This window comes from Vespula vulgaris, chromosome 5 (assembly GCF_905475345.1).
Source record: "Vespula vulgaris chromosome 5, iyVesVulg1.1, whole genome shotgun sequence".
Classification (NCBI taxonomy): domain Eukaryota; kingdom Metazoa; phylum Arthropoda; class Insecta; order Hymenoptera; family Vespidae; genus Vespula; species Vespula vulgaris.
In genome coordinates this window covers 8,268,822-8,290,345 of record NC_066590.1, presented here as the reverse complement: position 1 = coordinate 8,290,345, position 21,524 = coordinate 8,268,822, and the positions used below count along the sequence as shown (strand labels likewise).

The following is a 21,524-nucleotide window of genomic DNA, read 5'->3' as shown; positions in this document are numbered from 1 at the left end:
AATGATAGCTAATAATAGTAGTATGAAAAATGAAGTTTTACCGACATGCAAGATCCGGACAAATTTTAAAAATCAATGATTGCTACTTGCTATTCGAATTCTTGTAAGAATAAGTTATCGTGACTGGTTCGGATAATACACCACATTTATTAAAGCTATGTAACTTCAGTTCTATGGATTTTGTAGAATTCATGATTCCTAAAATTGTTTCCGTTCTGTTTGGAGATCTCACGTTGGTCGCTGAATCTCTGTGAAAATTAAGAAGTCTTGATCGTCTCGATTTTTTGATGACGAAAAAAATAATATTTACCCATTAACATAAATCCGATAACCAGCAACATTTTTAAGATTCTCCGGTATTTTCCACGAGAGTAAAAGGCATTTGCAGAGTTCTTGTATGACTTTGAAATCCGTCGGTGGTGGTGGTACAGTATTGTCGTAACATGAATCAATAAGAGTATCGCAGTTTTCCTTCATTATTTCGCTTGATGAATCTTTTTTTTCTTCCTGTAAGAAATAATTGAAAGTTTTTAACGAGCAGAAAATAATTTCTTTTTATTATCATTCAAAGTTAATCGTGACAACGAATTGGACTCATCCAAAAATAATGAAAATTATTGTATGCGGTTGAATAAAAAATATCGATAACTTAATGTTGTTCGATATAAAAAACTTGCAATTTTTTTTTTGAAGATGATACAATTAGGACAGGAGAAAAGATATATATTGTGCATTTTATGTAAAAGCAAATTTTTGTCAGTTATTTGTTAATTTTAGAGTTCGACTACTTTATGATTATACGTACCATAGAAACTTTACTTATGGTTTTACGTAAATACGTATAAAGAGCAAAACGATCGAAATCCCAATATGTATATTCGAGACAAGGCGCGGCTAAATTTTTGGCTATTTGAGCATAATTGACAACACCACGTAATCCTTCCGCTAAAATGGCTATCATGCTATCTTTGCTTCGGCATTTAGTTTGTAAGATATCAATTGCAGTTGCGAGTCCTGAAATTATAGTATAAATGATTAGAAAGAAATTATTAGGAATTAAACAAAATCAAATATAATATACTTTGGATATAGGATATATTTTTAACCAGAATACGTTGCTCTGATTGGTGGAGGACAGGACAACATTTTTGAGTTTTTCTGGCAACCACTACAAGATTGTATTAATTCTCGAAAATATTCATTTTCTTTTTTATACGATTCAATTTTCTGTTGCAATCTTTGTGCTTCTTCTTCCAAGTTAAGTTGTTTGTCGCCATCTAAATGTTTACAACTGCTCTCGCATTTTATCTGTGGATTGGGCATCGTATTTTGAAGCTCGATTATATTATTCATTCGTTGCACTACTGGATCCATTGGAACGTTTATATTTGAGAAATGAGAGCAACTACAAAATTGACAATCGGGGACGTAATTACTCTTTTCCAATTTTATAGTCCGACTTGATCCACTCTTTTTCTGGTCTAATCTGTTTAAAACAAGATACAAATTTTTATACGATGAAAAAGAAAAACAGAACAAATAATTGATATAGAACGTACATTGTCAAATTACTTGTAGGATTACTTGTTTTACATTTCATCTCTTTTTTTACTTCCTTTAAATTGCTTAGAGCTACACATGGTGAATTTGGAAATTGTGCACATCCGCAGGAACAAGTAGATTCACCTTCTAAAAAGTATCCGCATCCGCACGGGCAAACCTATGAAAAGTTTAAAAATATACATAATAATAGCATAAATTAATATTTAGCTAACTAGCATGCTAAAAACGAAGTATTTATTCAAAGATTTTTTGTTTGTCCGACATTTTGTTAATTTCTTATAATTTCCTATATTTTATGTTAATTTTTTCCAGATAAGAACATATCCATTCGTAAAAGTTTAAACAATTTTCTAACCTCTTCCGAGTTACTACGATCCTGTTCCTTTCTCGTTATTTTTCTCTGCGTATCGGATGCAAATGTTACTTGACTACCGATATTGGAAGACAATTTGCACATAGACTCAGGTCCGATATCGCATTGAGTCGAAGAAGATAACTGTGGATTTTTCCTTGATTTCATTTGTAACATGGAAGTAATTTGACTGAATACAGAAATCGAATACGTGGATGTAGCAACATCCTTCTTTGAATCAATTTCCATACTCATAGCTTCGACATTTTCAAGTAAATAAGACAATTCGCTTGTTACTTCAATTTTGTTGGAAGATATGACTTCAGAATCAAGATCGCAAGTACAATCAGTACACTTATCTTTTTTCGACGACATGCTACTTGTAGCACCATTTAAGCATCTAGATCTAGACTTAGTACAAGAAACTGGATCTGTAACATTTATATTTTCTATATAATCAATCGTTTCATGACCAGTTATTAACATCGTCAGAATATTCAATAAAAATGAATTGAGGGATTTATTCTGGTTAATTCCATACTCTCCATAACAAGCTAAAGATAAGGAATAAAAGAAATGTTAAACATGGAAAGAACATGTTTCAAAATGGACGAATAATTATATAATTACTATCAATTGCGTCTAATTCATCGCTCTTTTTTTCTACTTGACATTCGCAGCCAACATCCATTGTTCTTACGTATTCGTAAGATTGAATGCTTCGATTTGAATCATCATCGAGACATTCTTGAAATTGTACGCCTCTATCTTGCACTTCGCTGCATTCGTCATCGGTGATTGTTATTGATCGAGGTTTCAAACAACCAGGACATAGCGAGCATTCTTAAAGAAGAAGGAAAAAGAATAAAAACGAAACGAAGTTTTATGTAAAAGAACAATAACATTCGTTAAGAGTTGAACCTTTTTTCGCGCTTTTACATAATGGTACTTCTTTCTTTTGAGATTCCAATTGTTCTTGATGTTCTTGTGAAGTCTCTAATATACAGGTTACCTATGGATTTGTAAGAATATGATAACAAATTTTTTCTTTAAAATTAAATTATGAGTCTGATAAAGTAATGTTCTTACTATTTGTCGAATAAGACTTAGAAGAGGATCATCAAGAACGTATTGAGTTTCAGTTTCTGGTTTTGATATTATTTGAACAGAAATATTACCATCCATTTTGTCCCTCTTCCCATAGATGTTGCTTCCTTGTTGCCTTTTACTATCATTCGGGTTCGACATAAGTTTACTATATTTCATCCCACACAACTGACAAGTTGAAGATACATTTTCAGGCTCACGAAACTGCTAAAAAATATCATTTTGAATCCTTTTGCTCAGATAATTTCTCTCGAGCAAATTTCTCCGATAATCATAATTCCCAAGTGTTTTTGAAAGTTCTGAACAAGTGGACCTCGATGAGCCCGGGCTTTCCAGGGCGAGCGACGAACTTTCTGCAAATAAAATTAGGGATGAGGAATAGCGGCTCGACGAAATTTGGTGAGTAGCATTTTTTTTTAATCCTGCGACTTAATTTTGCTAGATCGACACGTTTGCACCCTAGAAAGCCTGGATGTCAGAGATCAAGAGATTTTTCTTAATCTATTTATCTCTATTTCTTACATCGTTTGTTTGCCTTAACTGATGACAGACGATTTCAGTTTGAGGTACCTCGTCTTTTAATTGACTAAGTTGTTTCATTTTGAGGGCTGTTTGTTTAATTGGTTTTAAAAGTTCACGTAATGTCGGTAACTGCAACAAGAACTCTGTTAAAATCTCATCAAATTTATATCTAATCAAATTTATAAGATTATTTCAAATCATAATTTACTTCGCTATTGATAATAGAATCTTGATTCATGGTTACCATATTACCGGTATTACGTTCAACGCAGAAATGATATGCAGGACAAACATTAGAACGAGATCCAGGATTAGTTGATACTGTCTCGTGACTATCGCTAGCTATTAAAAGGATATCACCGATTGAAAGATTTGATGATTGAAGGTGAATCTTTCGACGATCACAATCCGGTCTAGCCGATTGACTCGTACCATATTTCGAGGCGATTGCATCTTCTCGTTTTCGACGAGGATTGTTACTACTATTAGTATCGTCATACTTGTTATTTTTATTATTTAGCTTTACGACGACTGCACGAAAGAGTCCTGGTAAAAGAGCCTGTGTATACAATCCGTCGCCATTGTTGTTGGTGAGAGGCGTCATAAGTTTCACAATAGTTTCTTGATTCATCATTGAACTTTTCTTTTTCTACTTTTTCTGTTTTATTGTTTGTTCGTGAATAGAAATCTGTCACGAAAAAGAATTTTTTATGAAATAGGAATTTTCACGATTTTGTTAATTTTTTGCAGGTTTTCAATCGACGACGTCGACGACGTCGATCCATTTTTCTGAATATTGCTGCATCTCCGTCTTCTTTTCTACGCAATTATTTGCTGTTGACGATACGAAGTTGTTTTTCTTTTATTTCGTTTTTTTATTCGCGAGCGACTACAGATTTCCATAAAACACTGGACTGTTAAATTGGATAGAATAAGAGTATAATTAGTTAGAACCATTGGGAAGTTGACCTTTATAAAATTATCTTGATTAAAGGAAATAATAACAGGAAATAAACGATTTAGACAATTTAAGAAATAAAATGAATGGAGCAATTGGAAGTGACTTAAATCATATAACGAAATAATATTTTTGCTTAATCGTTCCGTATTATTATAACATAGATAGATGTGAATAAGTAATAATTAATTGCTTTCGTTAAGAGTTTGAAAGTAACTAAACGATTATCTATGTATACTAAAAAATAATTATCTTTAAAAATCAAATAATTGAAAGAGTCCATTACGAATGTTTTATTTGACACAGTATGTTGAAAGTCAGTAAAATAACAAACAATTTCATAGAAATCTGTCTTATGGTTGGCCTTTCCATTTCCAATTTTTCGAGTCTGTAACTCCATTCAGGATTTTAATAAACAATAGTTTTTAACCTATTCTCGGCTTACCAAAATTTTGTTCTCATTTTCTTTCTCTCGTCCGGTGTTTTTCGTACTAAATGGAAAACGATTCGAAAACTTTGAAAGCAGAGGATAAATGTGACGAAGGTAGAAAGGACAACGTGAGCTATTGGAAGCGTATGATGAGGGGTTACGAGAAGAGGAACGCCTCGTTAGAGAGACGTCGTGCAGCTCTTATTGAGAGGGTTCATTTTATGGAGTGTGCATTACCGTCGTTGTTAATGAGCGCTGCCGTTGTCAGTACTAACAGATCCGAACAGTCTCCAAAAGTTTCTTGTCATGATGGAACTTCTGGCAGGTACACACGTACACGCATTTATATATATATATATATATATATATGTATGTATATATATATATATATATATATATATATATATATATATTTGCTTACACATATTTTTGCGTTTCAATACTGGAATTATCAAATTCATTAATAAATAACGCGTTTATTTATTTAATATTATACACCTATAAAAGCGAATTAATTGTCTTTTCAAATATCTATTAAATTGACAAATTGGCAAAAATCAGATTAAATAGTTTTGGTATTAAGACGCATGAAGAGAAGTATTTTGAATTTCCTACTCGATAAAATTATTTTCATTTCATTCTTAAACATTCATGTAAAGATACACAAGATATTTAATAATTACAGATCCTCACGTAAATCGTAAATCGAAGGGTGCTCCAAGATACGAATAAAAATAAAAAAAATTGAATATACGTAAATAAAGTTTTTAAAACTTTTCATTATACAATTGTGATCGTAAAAAATTGTATATTATTATTTGCGATAGCTATATCATGTTTCTGAGGAAACATTTTCAAGATTTTATTCCTCGTTCTCCTTGTATATTCAATGTGACAATTGATATCAAACTGAACGTTGTCAGAAGCAGGATATATATATATTTTTATCTTAAAAAAACCAAAAAAAAAGAAAAAAAGAAAAGAGAAGAAGAAAAATAACGATACATTCGCGCAAACAATATCAAGTTTATTTCGTATACGGGTACATGATAAAAGGATAAAACGAACAAACAGTTCCATGTCGACCGCGTAGCACTAAAAAAGAAAACAAAGGAGCAAGAAGACGAAGAAGAAAATAAAAATAACAAGACTCGTGTAAAGTTATGAATACAGTAGTAGTGTGCTTAGGCATACATACATACTTGTAAAACTAAAGGATAAAACTCAAAAACTAACCACTGTAGAAACGATATGGTAAAAAGAACGTGGAGCTACGCTCGAATGAAAAGTGGACTAGAGACACGTTTTGTAAATCCTACAAAGTTATTCAAATAATATATATAATTTGTATACGTATATTATAATTCAAAGCTGGCATACACGCACACACTTCCTTTTGTTTATTTATTTCTGTTTCTCTCTCTCTTTCTCTCTCTCTTTCTCTGTCTCTTTTCTTTCCAAAGGCACGAACAATAACGCAGGCCAATGGTTTCATCTCTTTCTCTCTTTTTCTTTCTGATTTTTTTTTTTTTTTCGTTAAAAATACACGTATTTTCATATATACGTATATCGTTCCGTCGCATTCGATTTTAAAAAAGAAAAATAAAATACAATTTTTTTCGTTTGTACGCATTCGTAAGTACTTACGTACGTACATATATCTTCGTTGGGATTATGAATTCGTTTCGACTCGTATTTCGTAAAATCGCTTACGTGGAGATTACGTTTCCGGTAAACAAAGCGGGTATTGTTTTATATAAAAGCGAGGATGAAGAATGGCAAGGATCGACTTTTTTTCTTTCTTTTTCTATAATCTAAAAAGTTTCACGGATAGAAATCAACGATACGAAGCCTTTTTATCGAAGCAAATTCGTGCGATGTAAAAAATTAATGATTTATATTATCAATAAAAATATATAGGAGAGAACTAAGAATCGTGAGCGTTTATCCGAATCAAACTGGATTTTTAATTCTTTTTCTTTTATTTTTCGTAAAATCAAGCACGATTTGGAAAGCACGATTATATTGGCGAAACAAAGTTCTCTTTTTGAGTATTCGGTCTCAAACTTTTTATCGGAATATAAAACGAGTCAATACGATATAAGAAAAAAAATGCGATTTACGAAATTTGTATACGAAAGTTTCGTTATCGACTAAATCGCCATTTGTTTTTCGAATAATATTCGAACAAGAATGACGATCAATACATTTTTTCTCGATCGACTTTCCATAGACTCGACATTTTTGATACTTTCTTTATTTGGTATTTTTTCAATCTGTCTTGTTTGAATCTCCTACGATCTTCAATTACGTCGAATGAAAAAAATTAAAAAAGAAATAAGTATCAAAATATATCAAAATATATCTCTATCAGATGTAGATGAATTCGAAATCGAAATTCATACAATCTGATTTGTCCTCGTTTATATATAAACCGATTATATTAATTTTGGCACTCGCAAAAGAGTCTTTCGATTTTCTTTGTATTGGCTTCTTTTTATCTTTATCGATGTAACCTGTCGGCTTCGATTTACAAGCGCGCATGATACTCTCTTTTTTTTATTCGCTCTCGATGGTACTCAACGATGACGATGACTTCGCTGTTCTTTCCTCAGGAACAAATTCTGGTCGATGCTTGGTCGTTGTCAAGCAACGCCAGCCATTTTGTCCTGTAACAATGAAATATTTCGATTTTTTTCTACGATTCTTTTTCTATTGATTACTCATACGTAAAATTGATTTAACATTTCAATAAATGAGTCAACTATTTAACGTTAAAAAATTAACATTTTCAATAGTGACTCATCTAACGATTAGTTCTCTAGTTACTTATTACTTCTCACTATGAATCATTATCGAATCATTTGATTTTATAATCAATGAATGGAAAATAACAGAAATTCTGTGCATTCTATCTGTGCATTTTATTAAAAATAAGATCGGCTTTCTTTGATAATTTCGTGATATTCAATGAGTTACTCGATTAAACAAAAAGCAGAAGAAATTGATAAATTGATGAATAATGTTTTTTAAATTTTGTTTACGATGAAGGATTATATATAATAGAATATTGCCATCTCATGATGAGAAATAGCTTCGATATTAAAATAGTATAATACAAAAGCCAAAAAATAGAGTTAATTCGTTTTTGTTTTCGATTAGACCACGACGATGTTCATATTCAAAATAAAGAAAAATTATTTTGTTTTTTCAACTTAAGTTTAATAATGAAATTAATCTAAAAAAAAAAAAAACAAAACGAAAAAAACAAGCTATATATTATTTTTTATATCTTTACCTTGCTAGTGCATTGAGATCAACGTGAAGTTTATCGATCGTATCGTGGTACTCGCGATGATGTTGAGTATAGGCGCGTGTGCAAATGGTGTCTACACCGACAAGAGACGAAAGGACCTTCACCTCCAGCGAAAGTAGATCACCTGCCACAGAAGATACACGGTAAAGTAGTGGGCGATCCTTGTTTTTCTTCCGCATGATAATATATTCTTCGCGACAAGTGATTCGTATTCGTGAAAAAATGTCGAACGAATGTCTTCGACTTATCGTAAATGGAGACTTGCATATCGACTGCGAAAGTCGGAGGGAAAGGAAATCGATTTGGAGCGAACGACATGTAGAACGTTACATAGACTGTGTCCGATAAAATATATATTTGAAAACATTAAACAAAAAATTGCGTGGAATAAAAATTATTATATTTTTTAAGCTCCTGTATATTTATAAAGCAATAAATATTAGATGACTAATAATTCCAACGACAAAAATGTTAAACTATTAAAATATTGACTTTTTCTACAATTTATAGAGACATCTTATATATAAAAAAGTCGTTGTTTAAGACCCGAGAATCAATATACTCAACAAATTGTATCACTTTTCTTATAAATACAATATATCAAGTGCTGATTTGTTCATTGACTTTTATCGCGATCGTTTCCTTCCGGCTTATTCGCCTTACTATACACTCGCATAAAGATCTACGAAAAATTGAATAATAATTAAAAGCATAATTAGAAAGATTAGCCTTGTTGTAAAGAGATGACGAAAAGTAGAAGAAAAGAAGCGCCATTTTTACCACCACCATAACCACTGAACGACCTGCGAAGAGATCGTCGTCCAACTCGCTATTATTGCTAATAGAAAAGTATGGAGAAAGTATAAATAATAAAAAAATGACGGTTATACACTAGACTATATAGACATGTACCCACTAGTCGACGAAACTATTTATACGTCCTATTATTAACCAACGATTAAAATTGAGATGGAAAGTAAAACGAAGCGACAGAACCAGTCGAGCGAAGTGGAAGGAGGTGTAGTAGCGTATGCATAATATGTGTGTGTATATATAGAACAAGAAATATATATATATATATATGTATGTATGTATAAAAATAACTAGGAAAATTTTAGAAAAATGTGTCTAATGGCAGCGTTATTTTGTAGACTACGGCACTAACGCGGCAATTTACGAAGAAGACAACGAATTGACGAAAACTGACCTTGGGCCAGTTTCGAGTCGTCGGTCGCTGATCTAAATTCAACTCGAGGAAACCGTGTCTGTTTCGTCTTCCATGCCTCCTCAACGGTTTACGAACCTTCCTCGAATCCGTGAGCTCCTTTCGAGAGCTCGACATTGCGTTATGCCGGAAGATAAACTTCAGCTAATTTTCCTCCATCTTCTCCTCGACTCTTCCGCCTCTTGTTTTCCCCTTCTTTTTCCTCTTCCGCGATATCTTCTTTCGACGATCATCATTTAGCCATAAGACGACGAGATTTTGTCTTTACTCAATCAATTTTGTGCTATCGTATATAGTCTGTTTATGCGACTTTTTCCTCGTATATAAAACAGAGAGAAGGAAAAGAAAATTCAATTCGGCCGTTCGATTCATGTAACACAATATGGCCGCCCAGTTCGATGATATTAAATCTAATTTAACAAGAAAAAAAAAATACTTCCACTCGCGTTCCGCTTCTAATCACCGAGATAAACTATCGCACTAATTGGTTACTTCTAAACGCAGATCTCCTGATACAAAATCAATCGATGATGCCTTCGCTCGTAATACTCGTCACGACGTTTAACCCTCTTCGAGGATAACCTAACATTCCCCTTCGACGTTCTTGTCGAATAATCTTGTCTCTCTCTCCTGTTAGCCTTACTCTGCCTTTGTCTAACCTTCTTTTCGGATTCCAACTCGTCGTTTAAGGTAACGAGCGAATCGATCGATTCGTTCTCCCTTCGATTCTCCTCCAACGTCACGGGAACTTGCGAGACCCTTCTTCTTCTTCCTAGATCCCCATCGTTCTCGTTTTTCTCGTTGCCATCCACCTCGTCGATATCGCCATTTTCTTCTTCTTTGGCCTCCTTTGCTACTTCCTCGACTACTTCCGTAAAATTCTGGACAACTTCGACCTGAAATGGATACTCCGTTTAATTAGTTTCAGTTTCAAACGAATGAATTAGATATTACATTTTTACAAGAATAAATAAATAAATAAAAATTATTCGCCATGGAAGTGATTCGTTATTCTGAAAAACAAAACAAACTATTACGTCTTACCATAATACGCTGTGTTTCCGGTGCGATCCATCGCTCGGTCTGTTCGCTTTTCTTAGTCATCTCACGAACTCGGCAATGAGGACAATCTTCAATCGGTCCGGTAACAGCTGTTTGGACTTCTTTCGAACGATTCAGTACTTCCTCCATTACTTCTATCGTTACATTTCCTTCGTCGTTACGTTCTTCCTTTGTTTTTTGTTTTGCCATGACGGAGGTGTCCATTATCATTTCCCTCTTTTCAACAACTTGACAGTCACATTGTTTATCGTTCTCCATTTTCTCCTGTTCATTAATACGAAGCCTATCGCTGCTTCTACTTCTGCTTCTATTCTCTATGAGCTCCTCGACGTTACGCAATTTGTTCTCAAGCCAGTAAACCCTCTCCGTCAGCCTGTAATTCTCATCAAGCAATTCTTCTTCTCTCTGCTTCGTCACTCGCCTTTCTTCGGTTTGCCTTTCTTCAGCTTCTTCGTAAACCTCTAATCTTTCTTCCAAATCTCTTATGCGATCCTGATAGGACGACAATTGAACGATCGAATCAACGTCCGTGTCGAGTGGAGGACAGGTTCTAGTTGGATCGATCGAGCAGATTGTTGGGTTCGTTACTTTAGCTGCACGTTCTTGAATTCGTGCACGAAGTTCTTGAAGACGTTGAACCTCCTGCAGAAGTTCACCGGAAGGTATCTCAGTTTGTGTTCCACGACTCGCTAGCTCGACCTCTAGGCTCTCCTCATCTTCTTCTTCGAAAATTCCACTTTCTTGAAGAGACAGGGGTGGTTTTCGTGGTACAGGCGAAACCGAACGTGTAGTAGCGTAATTATTATTGTTTGTGTATGGGATAACTGTAGCCACTGCACGATTTCTTTGCTTGTTTGTTTGATCCTGTAATCAATCGTATGTGGACGTGGGTAGATTTTCTTTTTCTTTATATGAAATTTTTATGAAAAATTTAAATTCAAATTATTAAATACACATATATACTTTTTTTACTATCCTATATATTTGTTATCTTGTTATATTGAATTATACTCTTCATTTTTATTATATAATAAATAATTATATGCATATATGTATTCGTATGCGTTTGTGAAGTAACCTTCAAACGCGATTATATAAGAGAGTCAGTAGCGAATGCTCTCTGAATTTTTCATTCTTATTGAAATGCGATACATGGAAACGTTTCCATTCGAAGAAGATTCTAATATTACCTCTTTCTTTCAAGCAACAACGAGACTTTTTTTACCTTGCTCGGATGTAACAGTTCCGGCGAGACAATACCGCTATCAGCCGTGTGATCAGGATTCTCTCTACGAGCGGGTGACTCTTCCAGTTCGAGAAGTCTGAATTCTAGAAGTTCGTTTTGTTCTCTCAACTCGGACAATTCCACCAGGAGATTAGCTTCTCGTTCTTCAGTTGCTCGCAATTTCTCGTTCAGTTCTTCCAGTTGTTTGTTACGATTGCTGCACCTCGTCTAGTAATAAAAAAAAAAAAGAAAAAAAAAGAAAAAGAAAAAAGAAAAAGGACATTTTTGTTAAAATAAAAAACGGGATTTATCGATAAACAAAAATTGCTTACCTCCTGCAGAAGAGCTTTTTCAAGATCAAGAACTTCGGTCTTCGCACGAGACAATTCTTGACGTTCGTCCAATAGCTTTGATTGGAGTTCTTCGATTTCGATAAGAACAGCTTCGTAAGCTTCTCTAGTGACACCTGATCCCTGCCATTGTCCACAACCACCAGGCTGAGGAGAGAGGGATGATGGTGCACTGGAAAGAGCACTATCACCTTCCTCATGATCTTCCTCGTCGTCCACTTCGGCCACTGGCTCGAGTTCCAACCATTGCCTATAGAATTCCTCTTTCCTTTTCTTATTCGACAGTTGTTCGAGCTTTCGTTCCTTTTCCTTTCCCATGCACGAAGGACAGACACCGTTATTGTTACGTATGTACAAGAGAATGGACACACGATCATTATATAAACGAGAGAGTTAACCAACAAGTATTAATGAATTCATGAGATTCAATCTTGAAATCCTTTTGTTTTCTTTTTTATCTTTAAATTTTATTTTGCTACTATAATTTTTAAGTGTTTTTACAATTGATCGTTTTTATGGTGTAATTAACTTTTATTATTATAAAAAATTAATTAAATCATTTGTTTCTTATTATTAATAAGAAAGCATTGTATTACTTCTACATATATTATCGTATTATTAAACGAAATAAATTTCAACAACAGAATTAGAAAATTAATTTTAGAATCATTTCTAATTTGTTTCGCGTATGAAATTCATTACCTTGACTGTTTGCCTGAGTATCTCGATGACTTCTTGCTGCTCAAGCGCAAGCTCACGAAGGCGCTCGACCTCGATTTCGGCTATAGCTCTGTCGCAGCCGACTTCGCGAATATACAACTGCAATATGCATAAAAAGAAGAAACAAGATAAACAAATCTTACCGAATATTGTTTATCGATCTTTCCATTATAATATTTGTTTCCTTTTTATCATTGTTTTATGAACGTTGATAATAATTTATTAAATTTTTACAAGTAAATATACTTTCTAATTGTTTACTTTTACCTAGTGTAAAATAACATGATAAAAATTTGATTATACATGTATACTGTATTTTTATTTATTATTATATTAATATATCTGTAATTTTATTTATTTTTAATTTCAATAAAAATAGAAAAATTCAATTTTACATTTCGAGAATATTAAGCAGAAAGAAATTCGCAGTACTTTTTCATGTTTTTTTCATAAATTTGTTGGAAGGAAATTCGTTTGATGTTAGAAAACGTCTTGTTACATAAACCATGCAATTATTATGGTTATGTTGAAGTGTAATGTAATTATCAAGCAATCAAATAAGGACTTACGGTATGATCCTCCGCGAGGAATTTTTTCTCTCCGCGAGACGTCGACCGAATCGGTCCGTTTCTCTCGCTGTCCTGTAACTTCCGCATCTGCAATAAGAACGAAGCTATTATTAACCACTATCGACCGTATATTTACGCACAAGCAAATGAACGAACCTCGTTCGTGGTGCGAATTAATGGCAATGAAATAAGAAAAGATCGTCGATAAGTAGAGCACGTCGTGAGACTAGAAACTGAATCTATTTTATTCTAGCAAAGGGAAACTAAAACTAGATAAATTTTTATGGAATTAGATAATCATCTATCTTATTTTTTTTCTTCTCTTTTTTTTTTCTTGTCGGTTCAATAATATCGCGAAGTTGAAAATTAGTCCGAAATGTATGTAATTTCTCTCTCTCTCTGTCTTTCAAAATGTTTGATTAGCGAACAATAATTAGAGTACGCGTATATTTCTTAAAAATTTTTCTTACGAAATCGTGGCTCGGTACAATTCAAACTTTTTCTCTTTCATAACAAATCACATTAATTGCAATAGTTAATAAATAAATCTTATTTATTATACAGACAAATCGCATAATGGCCTTTTCTATTATTTTTCGATTAATAAGAATATATTTAACGTTTATTAGAAATTTTTAAATGATAAGAAGGAGATGAATTAAGCAAGTAACGATTGTCGTCGAGAAGAAAAGTGCAGAAAGTGCTTTTGTGTCATACTTTCTCGATCGTGGAGTCGACAGCCACGTTTAACACGCCTTTCAGACGACGTTATGCTAAAAAAGGAAAAGTTTGTACTGTAAAAGAGAAAGAAACGATTTTCTTTCGATCAGAATCGTCTTCGTCATCCTTTCGTTGTCGTTGCGAGGGAACCAAATGTCATGACCCCTGACAAGAAAGAGAAAAGATTTCCGTGAGAAGGAGAAGGAAGTAATTCAGAGAGAGAGAAAGAGAAAGAGAGAGAGAAAGAGAGAGAGAGAGAGAAAGAAGAGAGAGAGAGAGAGAGAGAAGAATACACGGTCATTGTCAGAAGAACGACGATGAAAGGAGAGTCAATAGATCGTATCGGTCGAACAGGGAAAGTGCGGATGGGAGTTACGAAACGGACACGGATCCGGTCATCGAGCTGTTACGTTTTCATTATTGCCTCTTTCCTTCCTATCAATCTCGACTCTTCTTGTTTTATCCTTCGACGAGATCAGAGGAACGTGTCTATGTACGTTCCTTTAGATCAGTCGAAGAGATTGATAGTCTTGTTCGAATACATCATCCTTTTGATTAATCGATATCAAGATCTAATATAATTGATTTTATTACAATAGATAGAAATATTCAATTTCTTTTTTAATAAAAGTAATTTGTAATTGTTAAATATTTTCAGACGATTATCGAAAATATTGAAATGTTCGTTTCTCTTTGTCATTTCTCGATCATGTTCAAGAAACGGTATTATGTATGGTGAAGAGAGAAAGAGAGAGAGAGAGAGAGAGAGAGAGAGAGAGAGAGAGAGAGAATGGTAAAGGAATTTAAGAGAAACGAAGACTTGATAAAAATTGGATAAGAGACACGTTCTATCGGGTCGACAAACCGGCAATACCGTGGCTTCGATTAGCGAAAGTGATCGGTCGCTCGAATCGAGCAAGAACGCTTACCAGATGTTGCGTTTATCGTAAGTAAGTATATGTATGTGTATATGTATTGCATATGTATATGCATATGCAATATGTATGTATGTATATACGCACGTTATAGTACTCAGATCTCTAACTTCGATGATGATCGATCATAGATACTATAGGTGAGCTAAAAAAAGATCTTTTAACAAGCTTTCCGATGATTTAGCGTTACTCTTGGGAAATCAACTTTCGACTCGTCAAGAAGAAATTATTGAAAAAACAGAAATCTTCGAAGACTCTTCCGTGATCGTCTGTAAAGAAATGAGCGAAAAGTTTTACTTTTACCGGAAGTCATAGCGTTTACTTGATGACAAATATTTATCTTGAAAGAAAAAAAAAAAAGAAAAAAGAATTAGTTTTTGCAATTATAATCGACGTCATCTTTATTCTGCATATATACATTGTATACAAATGTATGTGTGCATCCAGGATATTATTAGATTCATTATGCAGAACGAGTGCTCACGTGATGCTTAAAAGAGAAATTTACGTATTTCTGATTATGATAATTGTACAATTTTAAACAAGAACTCTGTTCAGGTAATGAACTTTGACCTTGCAATCAATATGTTCCTTCTCTCTTTTTCTCATTCTTCCCTCTCTGTTGCTTTCTCCACAATAAAACGAACCAGGCAATGACCCACATAATGAATCTTACTAAAGATAGTTTACGTTATTACGTTTTATATATTCAGTAATCTCGACGAGAATAAATAGAGATAAATTAAAGCTAGATAAATACTTAACTGTTTTTGATTTCTTTTAAAGTAAAAAATAAATTGGATAGATCGTTAATTACCGACATTAATGATCGATTCTAATGTCCGTCAATCATCAGAATGATACTTGAATACGCTTCGACCATACGATTATTCGATTATAGAAAGAGATTTAGAGAGAAGAGTTATTGTAAATTTAACGAGAATCAGATGAACGGTAACCGTTAGATTTACGGAAAATATATATGTCCGTTTTATGTGGGAAAGAATAATTGAAAAGGATTGTTATAATGCATGATTATTATAGATAAAACGTGTCATTAATTATTTAAATTAAAAGAGGAATCGAACGTTGATTAAATTCGATGATTTAGTATATTTAATAATGTATTATTAACAATTATTTCTTTTTTAGAATATAACTTTTTTTTTTACGACGATATAAATTTATAATTTCTTTGTAATTAGTAATCGAACATTTTCAATGTCGAGTCATCAAATTATGTAATTTGATTAGAACGAAACTTGGAAAATACCAAATACTTTGTACATAGTGGAAACGAGGTAAAAGTTTCACATGTCGGAGAAGATGCTGCAGAGACGTATCACAAACGTATAAGGAGCCGCATCGCATCATCTCGTGAGGACCGTTAGGTTGGCCCCCTAACACAGAGAATGAGAGAGCCAAGCACAGTCTGCTCGACCGAATGAACGCCTCTCGCCTTCGTTATCCTTATCGACCTGCATATTCTTTGCGTATGAATGAGAAACGAGAGAGAGCAAGACAGAGAGGGAAGACTGATAAGAAGAAAATCACAAAACTATGTAATAAATTTGTAATCTGTTTTAAATTTCGTTTTAACGAATAAAACAAGTTAAGTACCAAAAGGTTTGAAATATCATAGAAAATTATTATCTTTTGAACGAATATGTTTTTTGAAAAGAATAAAAGAGAAACAAAAAAAGAGAAACAAAGAAAAAAAAACATTAAAAGCTATCCACGTCTAAAGTGTTTTTTAAAGAGTTACTTAAAATTACCGTTTCGAAATACATAAATGGCATATAGAAAGAGTGTTGCCACTTTTGATTCTCCCTTTGCCAAAGAGAGAAAGAGAGAGAGGGTCGAATACACCTTGCATGCACTTGGCGTGTCGTGCACTTTGCGCTCTATACACAAGTATGTAAATGTCTGCTGGCCCGTCTCGTTTCGAGCTACACACGTGCCCGCACAATCCAAACTCGTTTCTCTTTGCGCTCGTTAAATGCCACGTTTCCCCGTTTTACTTTAAAAGCACAAGTACGTATAGATGATTTTTTGCATACACATATGTACGCACACGTGCATGGTACTATTTATATATCATAATTTATCCGAAAGACGATTAGTTGTTTTTTTTCTTTTTATATAAAAAAAAACTATTTATTATCTACATTTTTAATGTATTATTACACGAGTTATTCAATATAAAATCAATATTCGATTTAACAATTTGGAAATTTTGTTCACGTGTCCAAAACGTGAGTTTAACGTGAAAGGATAACAAAGAGATCGTTGACGAATCTAGTGAATTATTATATAAATTCATATGACGTACGGTTTGGAGAACGACGAATTTTAAATAAAAATATTCGTATTCGATTCGGAGTGGTATTTTCGAATTTTAACGTCGACGAGTCTTTTTATTTTAAACGAAATAAAACAGCGCTGGAATTGTAAAAAGAAGAAATAAATTCGCAATAAAATAAAATGTTTTCGTTATAGGAAAGAGGAAAAAAAAATACTAAGGCACAATAATGTAAAAAAATGTGAAACGATGCATCATATTCGTAAACCACATATATCAACACATACACATTTTCATGATGTTTGGTTTCGACACGAACGTGCCCTCACGATCCGAACTTGTTTCACTATGGTGTGCATCTTACACCACGTTCTCTCAGTTGTTTCAAAACATGTGCACATAGAATATCATGTATCGTTACGCTATATTCGACGATAGTTTTGTGAAACGCTTATGCAAAATAGGAAGTTGTCTACTTTCGAAGATTCATCCACAAATCGTTTAAAATTCGCAAATATTTACCGTAGATAATAAGTGCCCCTATATTTTCTACGTATAATCGATATATGTAGGTAGTACAATATTTATATATTTTCTTTTTTTTTTTATTCGTAAAATACACTTACCGATAACGAAGAAAATGCAATATCTTTATATAATAACAATCTCATACAAATGTAAATGTAACACGAGTTTTTTTTAATATTGTAATGATTTTTAATAATTATTGAAAAGAAAAAAAAAAAAGAAAGAAAAAGAAAAAGATTGTACTGCCTCTGTCGTAAAATACACGTAAAAAGTTTAAACAAGACTTAAAGTACTCGCGTGTTTTCATCCTCGATGATCTCCGAGTACATTAGACTGAGTGTGTCGCCATTCAGGGAACACTTGCTCTCGGATAACAGAAATTGTAATGTGCTTTCTTCTTATCTCGTCGTTGAGTAACACACAACGAGGATGCGTCCAGCATTTACAAGACTATCGAGCGCAAACACATATACATGATATTTATTTCTTTCACACATGCATACACGCATATATATATATATATATATATATATATATATATATATGTTATACGAACAAACACACACACACACACATACACACGTACACAGCACATATATATCTAACTTAACATAGAAGAACGATATGGTCCGAGAGACGGAAGTTCCTCTTTCAATGAAGAGAGAACGTCGATCGACAACTTCGACGATTTCTCTTCTCGACGTGCGAGTTTCTACGAAATCTTTTCGCAAGCGATACCTTGGACGTGCGCATAAGTAAACGGTAAATCAATCTCTCTTTCTCTCTTTCTCTTTATCTATCTCTCTCTTTCTCTCTTTCTCTCGTCAGGAAAGATACGCGTATCCTTCTATCCACGATCGGAAGCATGTTTCTCGTCCGTCGTAGTTGATTCTTTCGTGGAACACGATATTTCTTCTTCGAGTTATCGTTTTCTTATCGCAAACATCTGCTCTAACATTGCATCTTCGGTATTGAAAAAGAGGTGGAGTAGGAGACCAATGGCTTGCTATGACATCAGGCCGAGTATTATTTCTTAACTTCACGGGAATTGAGTTTATAGTTGATATAAATGATTTTTATTCGTATATATCAACACGTCTGTCTCGTAAAAATAGTGCAAGCGAAGAGAGACATATGTTTAAGAAAGGATAATATTCGTAATTATGTATAACAAAAATGATATAGCGATTGAAATTATTTTTTTCTTCTTTTTTTTTCCCTTCTTTAATTCTCTTCGAAGAAGAAAAGATAATGAAAGATTTCTAACGAAAAGATTCTAATTCTTCTTGTTTTTATATCGATGCCTTCAATGAGGAAAACTATCGAGAGTCATACTTTCCAGATTTTAAATATGCAGGACGTAACACACGTCGTTTCGTCACGCTGCTCCTGGTAACTTCATTCATCAACGGCACATGTACTATTTCAAGCGGTATGATTCAATTCATTGATGATTAATGACGAGAGAGAAATGTATCTGTGTCGGAGGAATCGTGCACGCTTTCGATCCGTATTATTCTAATTTTCTAGTAAGAGAAGCGTGTGGGCGTTACGTATGGATCTTAAAATTCCTTTCTCTCTCACTCTCACGAGATATTATTGCGTAAAATCATTGAAGACTTTCTGACGATGGATTTATACGATTTATCAGTTGTCTCGATTGGAGCCATCTTTTGTAAAATAGAACGTTTAAAAGATATTGTCTACAAACCCTATCAAGATTTTATTATTTTAAAATAGAGAATTAAAAAATGGCATAATGCTCATGAATCAGATGAACGATGTTTCGTCAATCGTAAAAAAAGAAAATAAATGGGATGAAAATTGTATTCAATGTGAATCCAATTAACACGTTGACAATTTAGCACAGTAATGTCCAATCTGCGGCCCAATAGAGCAAATAATACGGTCCAGCGGAAATTTCCTGCGGTATGTAGTAGCTTCGATCGATGATCGTTCAGTAGGAGAATCGAAATGTAATTACTTTGCGAACAAAAAAAATATCGATAACGGGGGAAGTCAAGCGAATATGAATGACGTCGCACAGTGATACGGTTGAAGCCACGTGCGGAATGGCGATTATTTTATATGTGAAATCAAATCGAATGTTTTGTCCAGAAGATAGTGTGACCAAAAAAAAAAAAAAAAAATAAAAAAATAAAAATACAAAAAAATGAAAGAAAATCCTGTGCTTACGTATATATTTACTACGTTTTATTTTCATTTTATTTATATATGCAATCCAAGAGAATTTGTCTTTAGTTACGTGCGTATTGTCGGCTAGTCACTGACGAAAGATCAAAAAGTCAGACAACCAAACTCGCCGACTCGAATTTGTTAGTATCGTAATTTCTGATCTCTGTAACGAATGTATGCATAACCAGTGAATACGATCATCTTAGACTCTTTGAAGGCTACATTCGCCAGTGTTCGGTCTCCAAGAAAGTTGCTTGTAGTATAAATGCATGCATTTGATTCAATGCATTTCACTGATCCTGGCGATAAGCGAGTTGCTCGTGTTCTCCTGATCACCAGCGACCCCTGGTCACCGTGACCAAGTGCGAATGTGCTCATATATTCCCTTGAATCTAGTGATCGTTGGCGACCTGATTGCCAACGACTAGTCGACAGTGAGCACGTAGCCTTCATTTAATGCGGCTCAGGTAACCACATGAAAAAAAGATTGGATGGTTATTTCCCTGGTCTAATATAAATCGAGTTTGTTTTCTACGGGATCTAAATAACCTACTTTTCACATTAGTACAGAAATTCCTAAATTTTTTTATCTCGAAATCTTCAAAAATTTCTCGAACATCGCATAACCCTCCATATTACGATAGATCTTCCTCCTGAAATTATGCGATGTTGCTAGATCATGTATACTGTCCTTAACATGAATAATATATAGTTTGGGAGTCCCAATGATTCGACCGCCAGATTGCTACGCGGAACTATTGAATTGTTTAATATCCCTGGGAATACATTTTAGAAGTTGTTGCGATAGCATATTAACTATTAATAAAAAATTTTCGTTATTTGTAACATAATTACAATCATTTCAAGCTAAATATTCAAAAACAAAGCCTTAAATTTTTTTGTTATTTCGTCGAAATAATGTCATACTCACGAAAGATGAAAAAAGAAATTAGACATACGTACGTATTTTGTTATATAAGAAAAAAAAAAGGTGGACTTAAAACCATCAAATAGCCAGAAAAAATATTTAAAATTCGTATCCGTCCATAAATGCTTCAGCTTCGTTTAAATTGTCTTCAAAAATACTATAATAAATTATAGTAACATGATGTAATCTTTTTTATGTAGACGTAAATTGATTATAAGATCCCTTGTATACAATTCATAGTATTGTTATTATTAAATACTTGTTTAAATATTAAATATTCTTGCAAATTATTTGCATATCTGAATGACAGGGTCTTGCAGAAACCCAAATATAAGTGACGTGGCAGTCAATGAGTTAAAATGGAATATTTTTAATATTATATGTGGATGTGCGTTTAAACGTTTGCATATGTACATACACATAGACGGTCATACCAATATATATTAATTATACATATAGGCAAATGTTTAAAGATACACATATAAACATCATATGAAATATGTCATTTTATCTCTC

At 33.4% G+C, this 21,524-nt stretch overlaps 2 protein-coding genes across 9 annotated transcripts in view; both read right to left on the bottom strand.

Annotated features, from left to right (window-relative positions):
- Nucleotides 1-82: 82 nt before the first annotated feature.
- On the bottom strand, nt 83-4,898 carry LOC127064105 (uncharacterized). Of its 5 annotated transcripts, XM_050994670.1 has the most exons (12): nt 3,977-4,898; nt 3,753-3,886; nt 3,545-3,673; nt 3,005-3,226; nt 2,837-2,927; nt 2,546-2,758; nt 1,919-2,469; nt 1,560-1,720; nt 1,107-1,486; nt 806-1,014; nt 311-507; nt 83-248 (listed from the first exon to the last, which is right to left on the bottom strand). In XM_050994670.1, exons 1-12 carry the CDS (start codon nt 4,176-4,178, stop codon nt 83-85), a joined length of 2,655 nt encoding a protein of 884 aa, XP_050850627.1. In that variant the 5' UTR covers nt 4,179-4,898. The 5 variants fall into 5 exon arrangements, with proteins under 5 accessions (XP_050850627.1, XP_050850626.1, XP_050850628.1 ...); XM_050994669.1 differs by having other exon boundaries at nt 3,753-4,898; XM_050994671.1 differs by having other exon boundaries at nt 1,919-2,346; nt 3,753-4,898.
- A 1,523-nt stretch (nt 4,899-6,421) lies between these two features.
- The window catches only part of LOC127064104 (janus kinase and microtubule-interacting protein 1-like), a 38,155-nt gene continuing 23,052 nt past the window's right edge, over nt 6,422-21,524 (bottom strand). The window contains exons 7-14 of one of the 4 annotated variants that reach the window (XR_007781594.1): nt 13,400-13,486; nt 12,813-12,929; nt 12,093-12,419; nt 11,761-11,988; nt 10,518-11,399; nt 10,133-10,369; nt 8,231-8,372; nt 6,422-7,601 (exon numbers count right to left, since the gene is read on the bottom strand). Coding sequence is in view for 1 of the 4 variants with exons in the window: in XM_050994668.1 (XP_050850625.1) it covers nt 8,349-8,372; nt 10,133-10,369; nt 10,518-11,399; nt 11,761-11,988; nt 12,093-12,419; nt 12,813-12,929; nt 13,400-13,486 (1,902 nt within the window). In the remaining 3 variants the exon portion in view is untranslated. Of the gene's footprint in view, nt 7,602-8,229; nt 8,373-9,455; nt 10,370-10,517; nt 11,400-11,760; nt 11,989-12,092; nt 12,420-12,812; nt 12,930-13,399; nt 13,487-21,524 lie in introns of those variants that run through there. The other 3 variants (XR_007781592.1, XR_007781593.1, XM_050994668.1) reach the window with 3 other exon arrangements.

Excerpts from the sequence above, each read along its gene's own strand:
- LOC127064105 (XM_050994669.1), bottom strand. The coding sequence starts at position 4,178 with ATGATGAATCAAGAAACTATTGTGAAACTTATGACGCCTCTCACCAAC. Across the intron at positions 2,759-2,836 it reads ATGTAAAAGCGCGAAAAAAG|AATGCTCGCTATGTCCTGGT; the intron begins GTTCAACTCTTA and ends TTCTTCTTTAAG. Across the intron at positions 508-805 it reads CCATAAGTAAAGTTTCTATG|GAAGAAAAAAAAGATTCATC; the intron begins GTACGTATAATC and ends TATTTCTTACAG.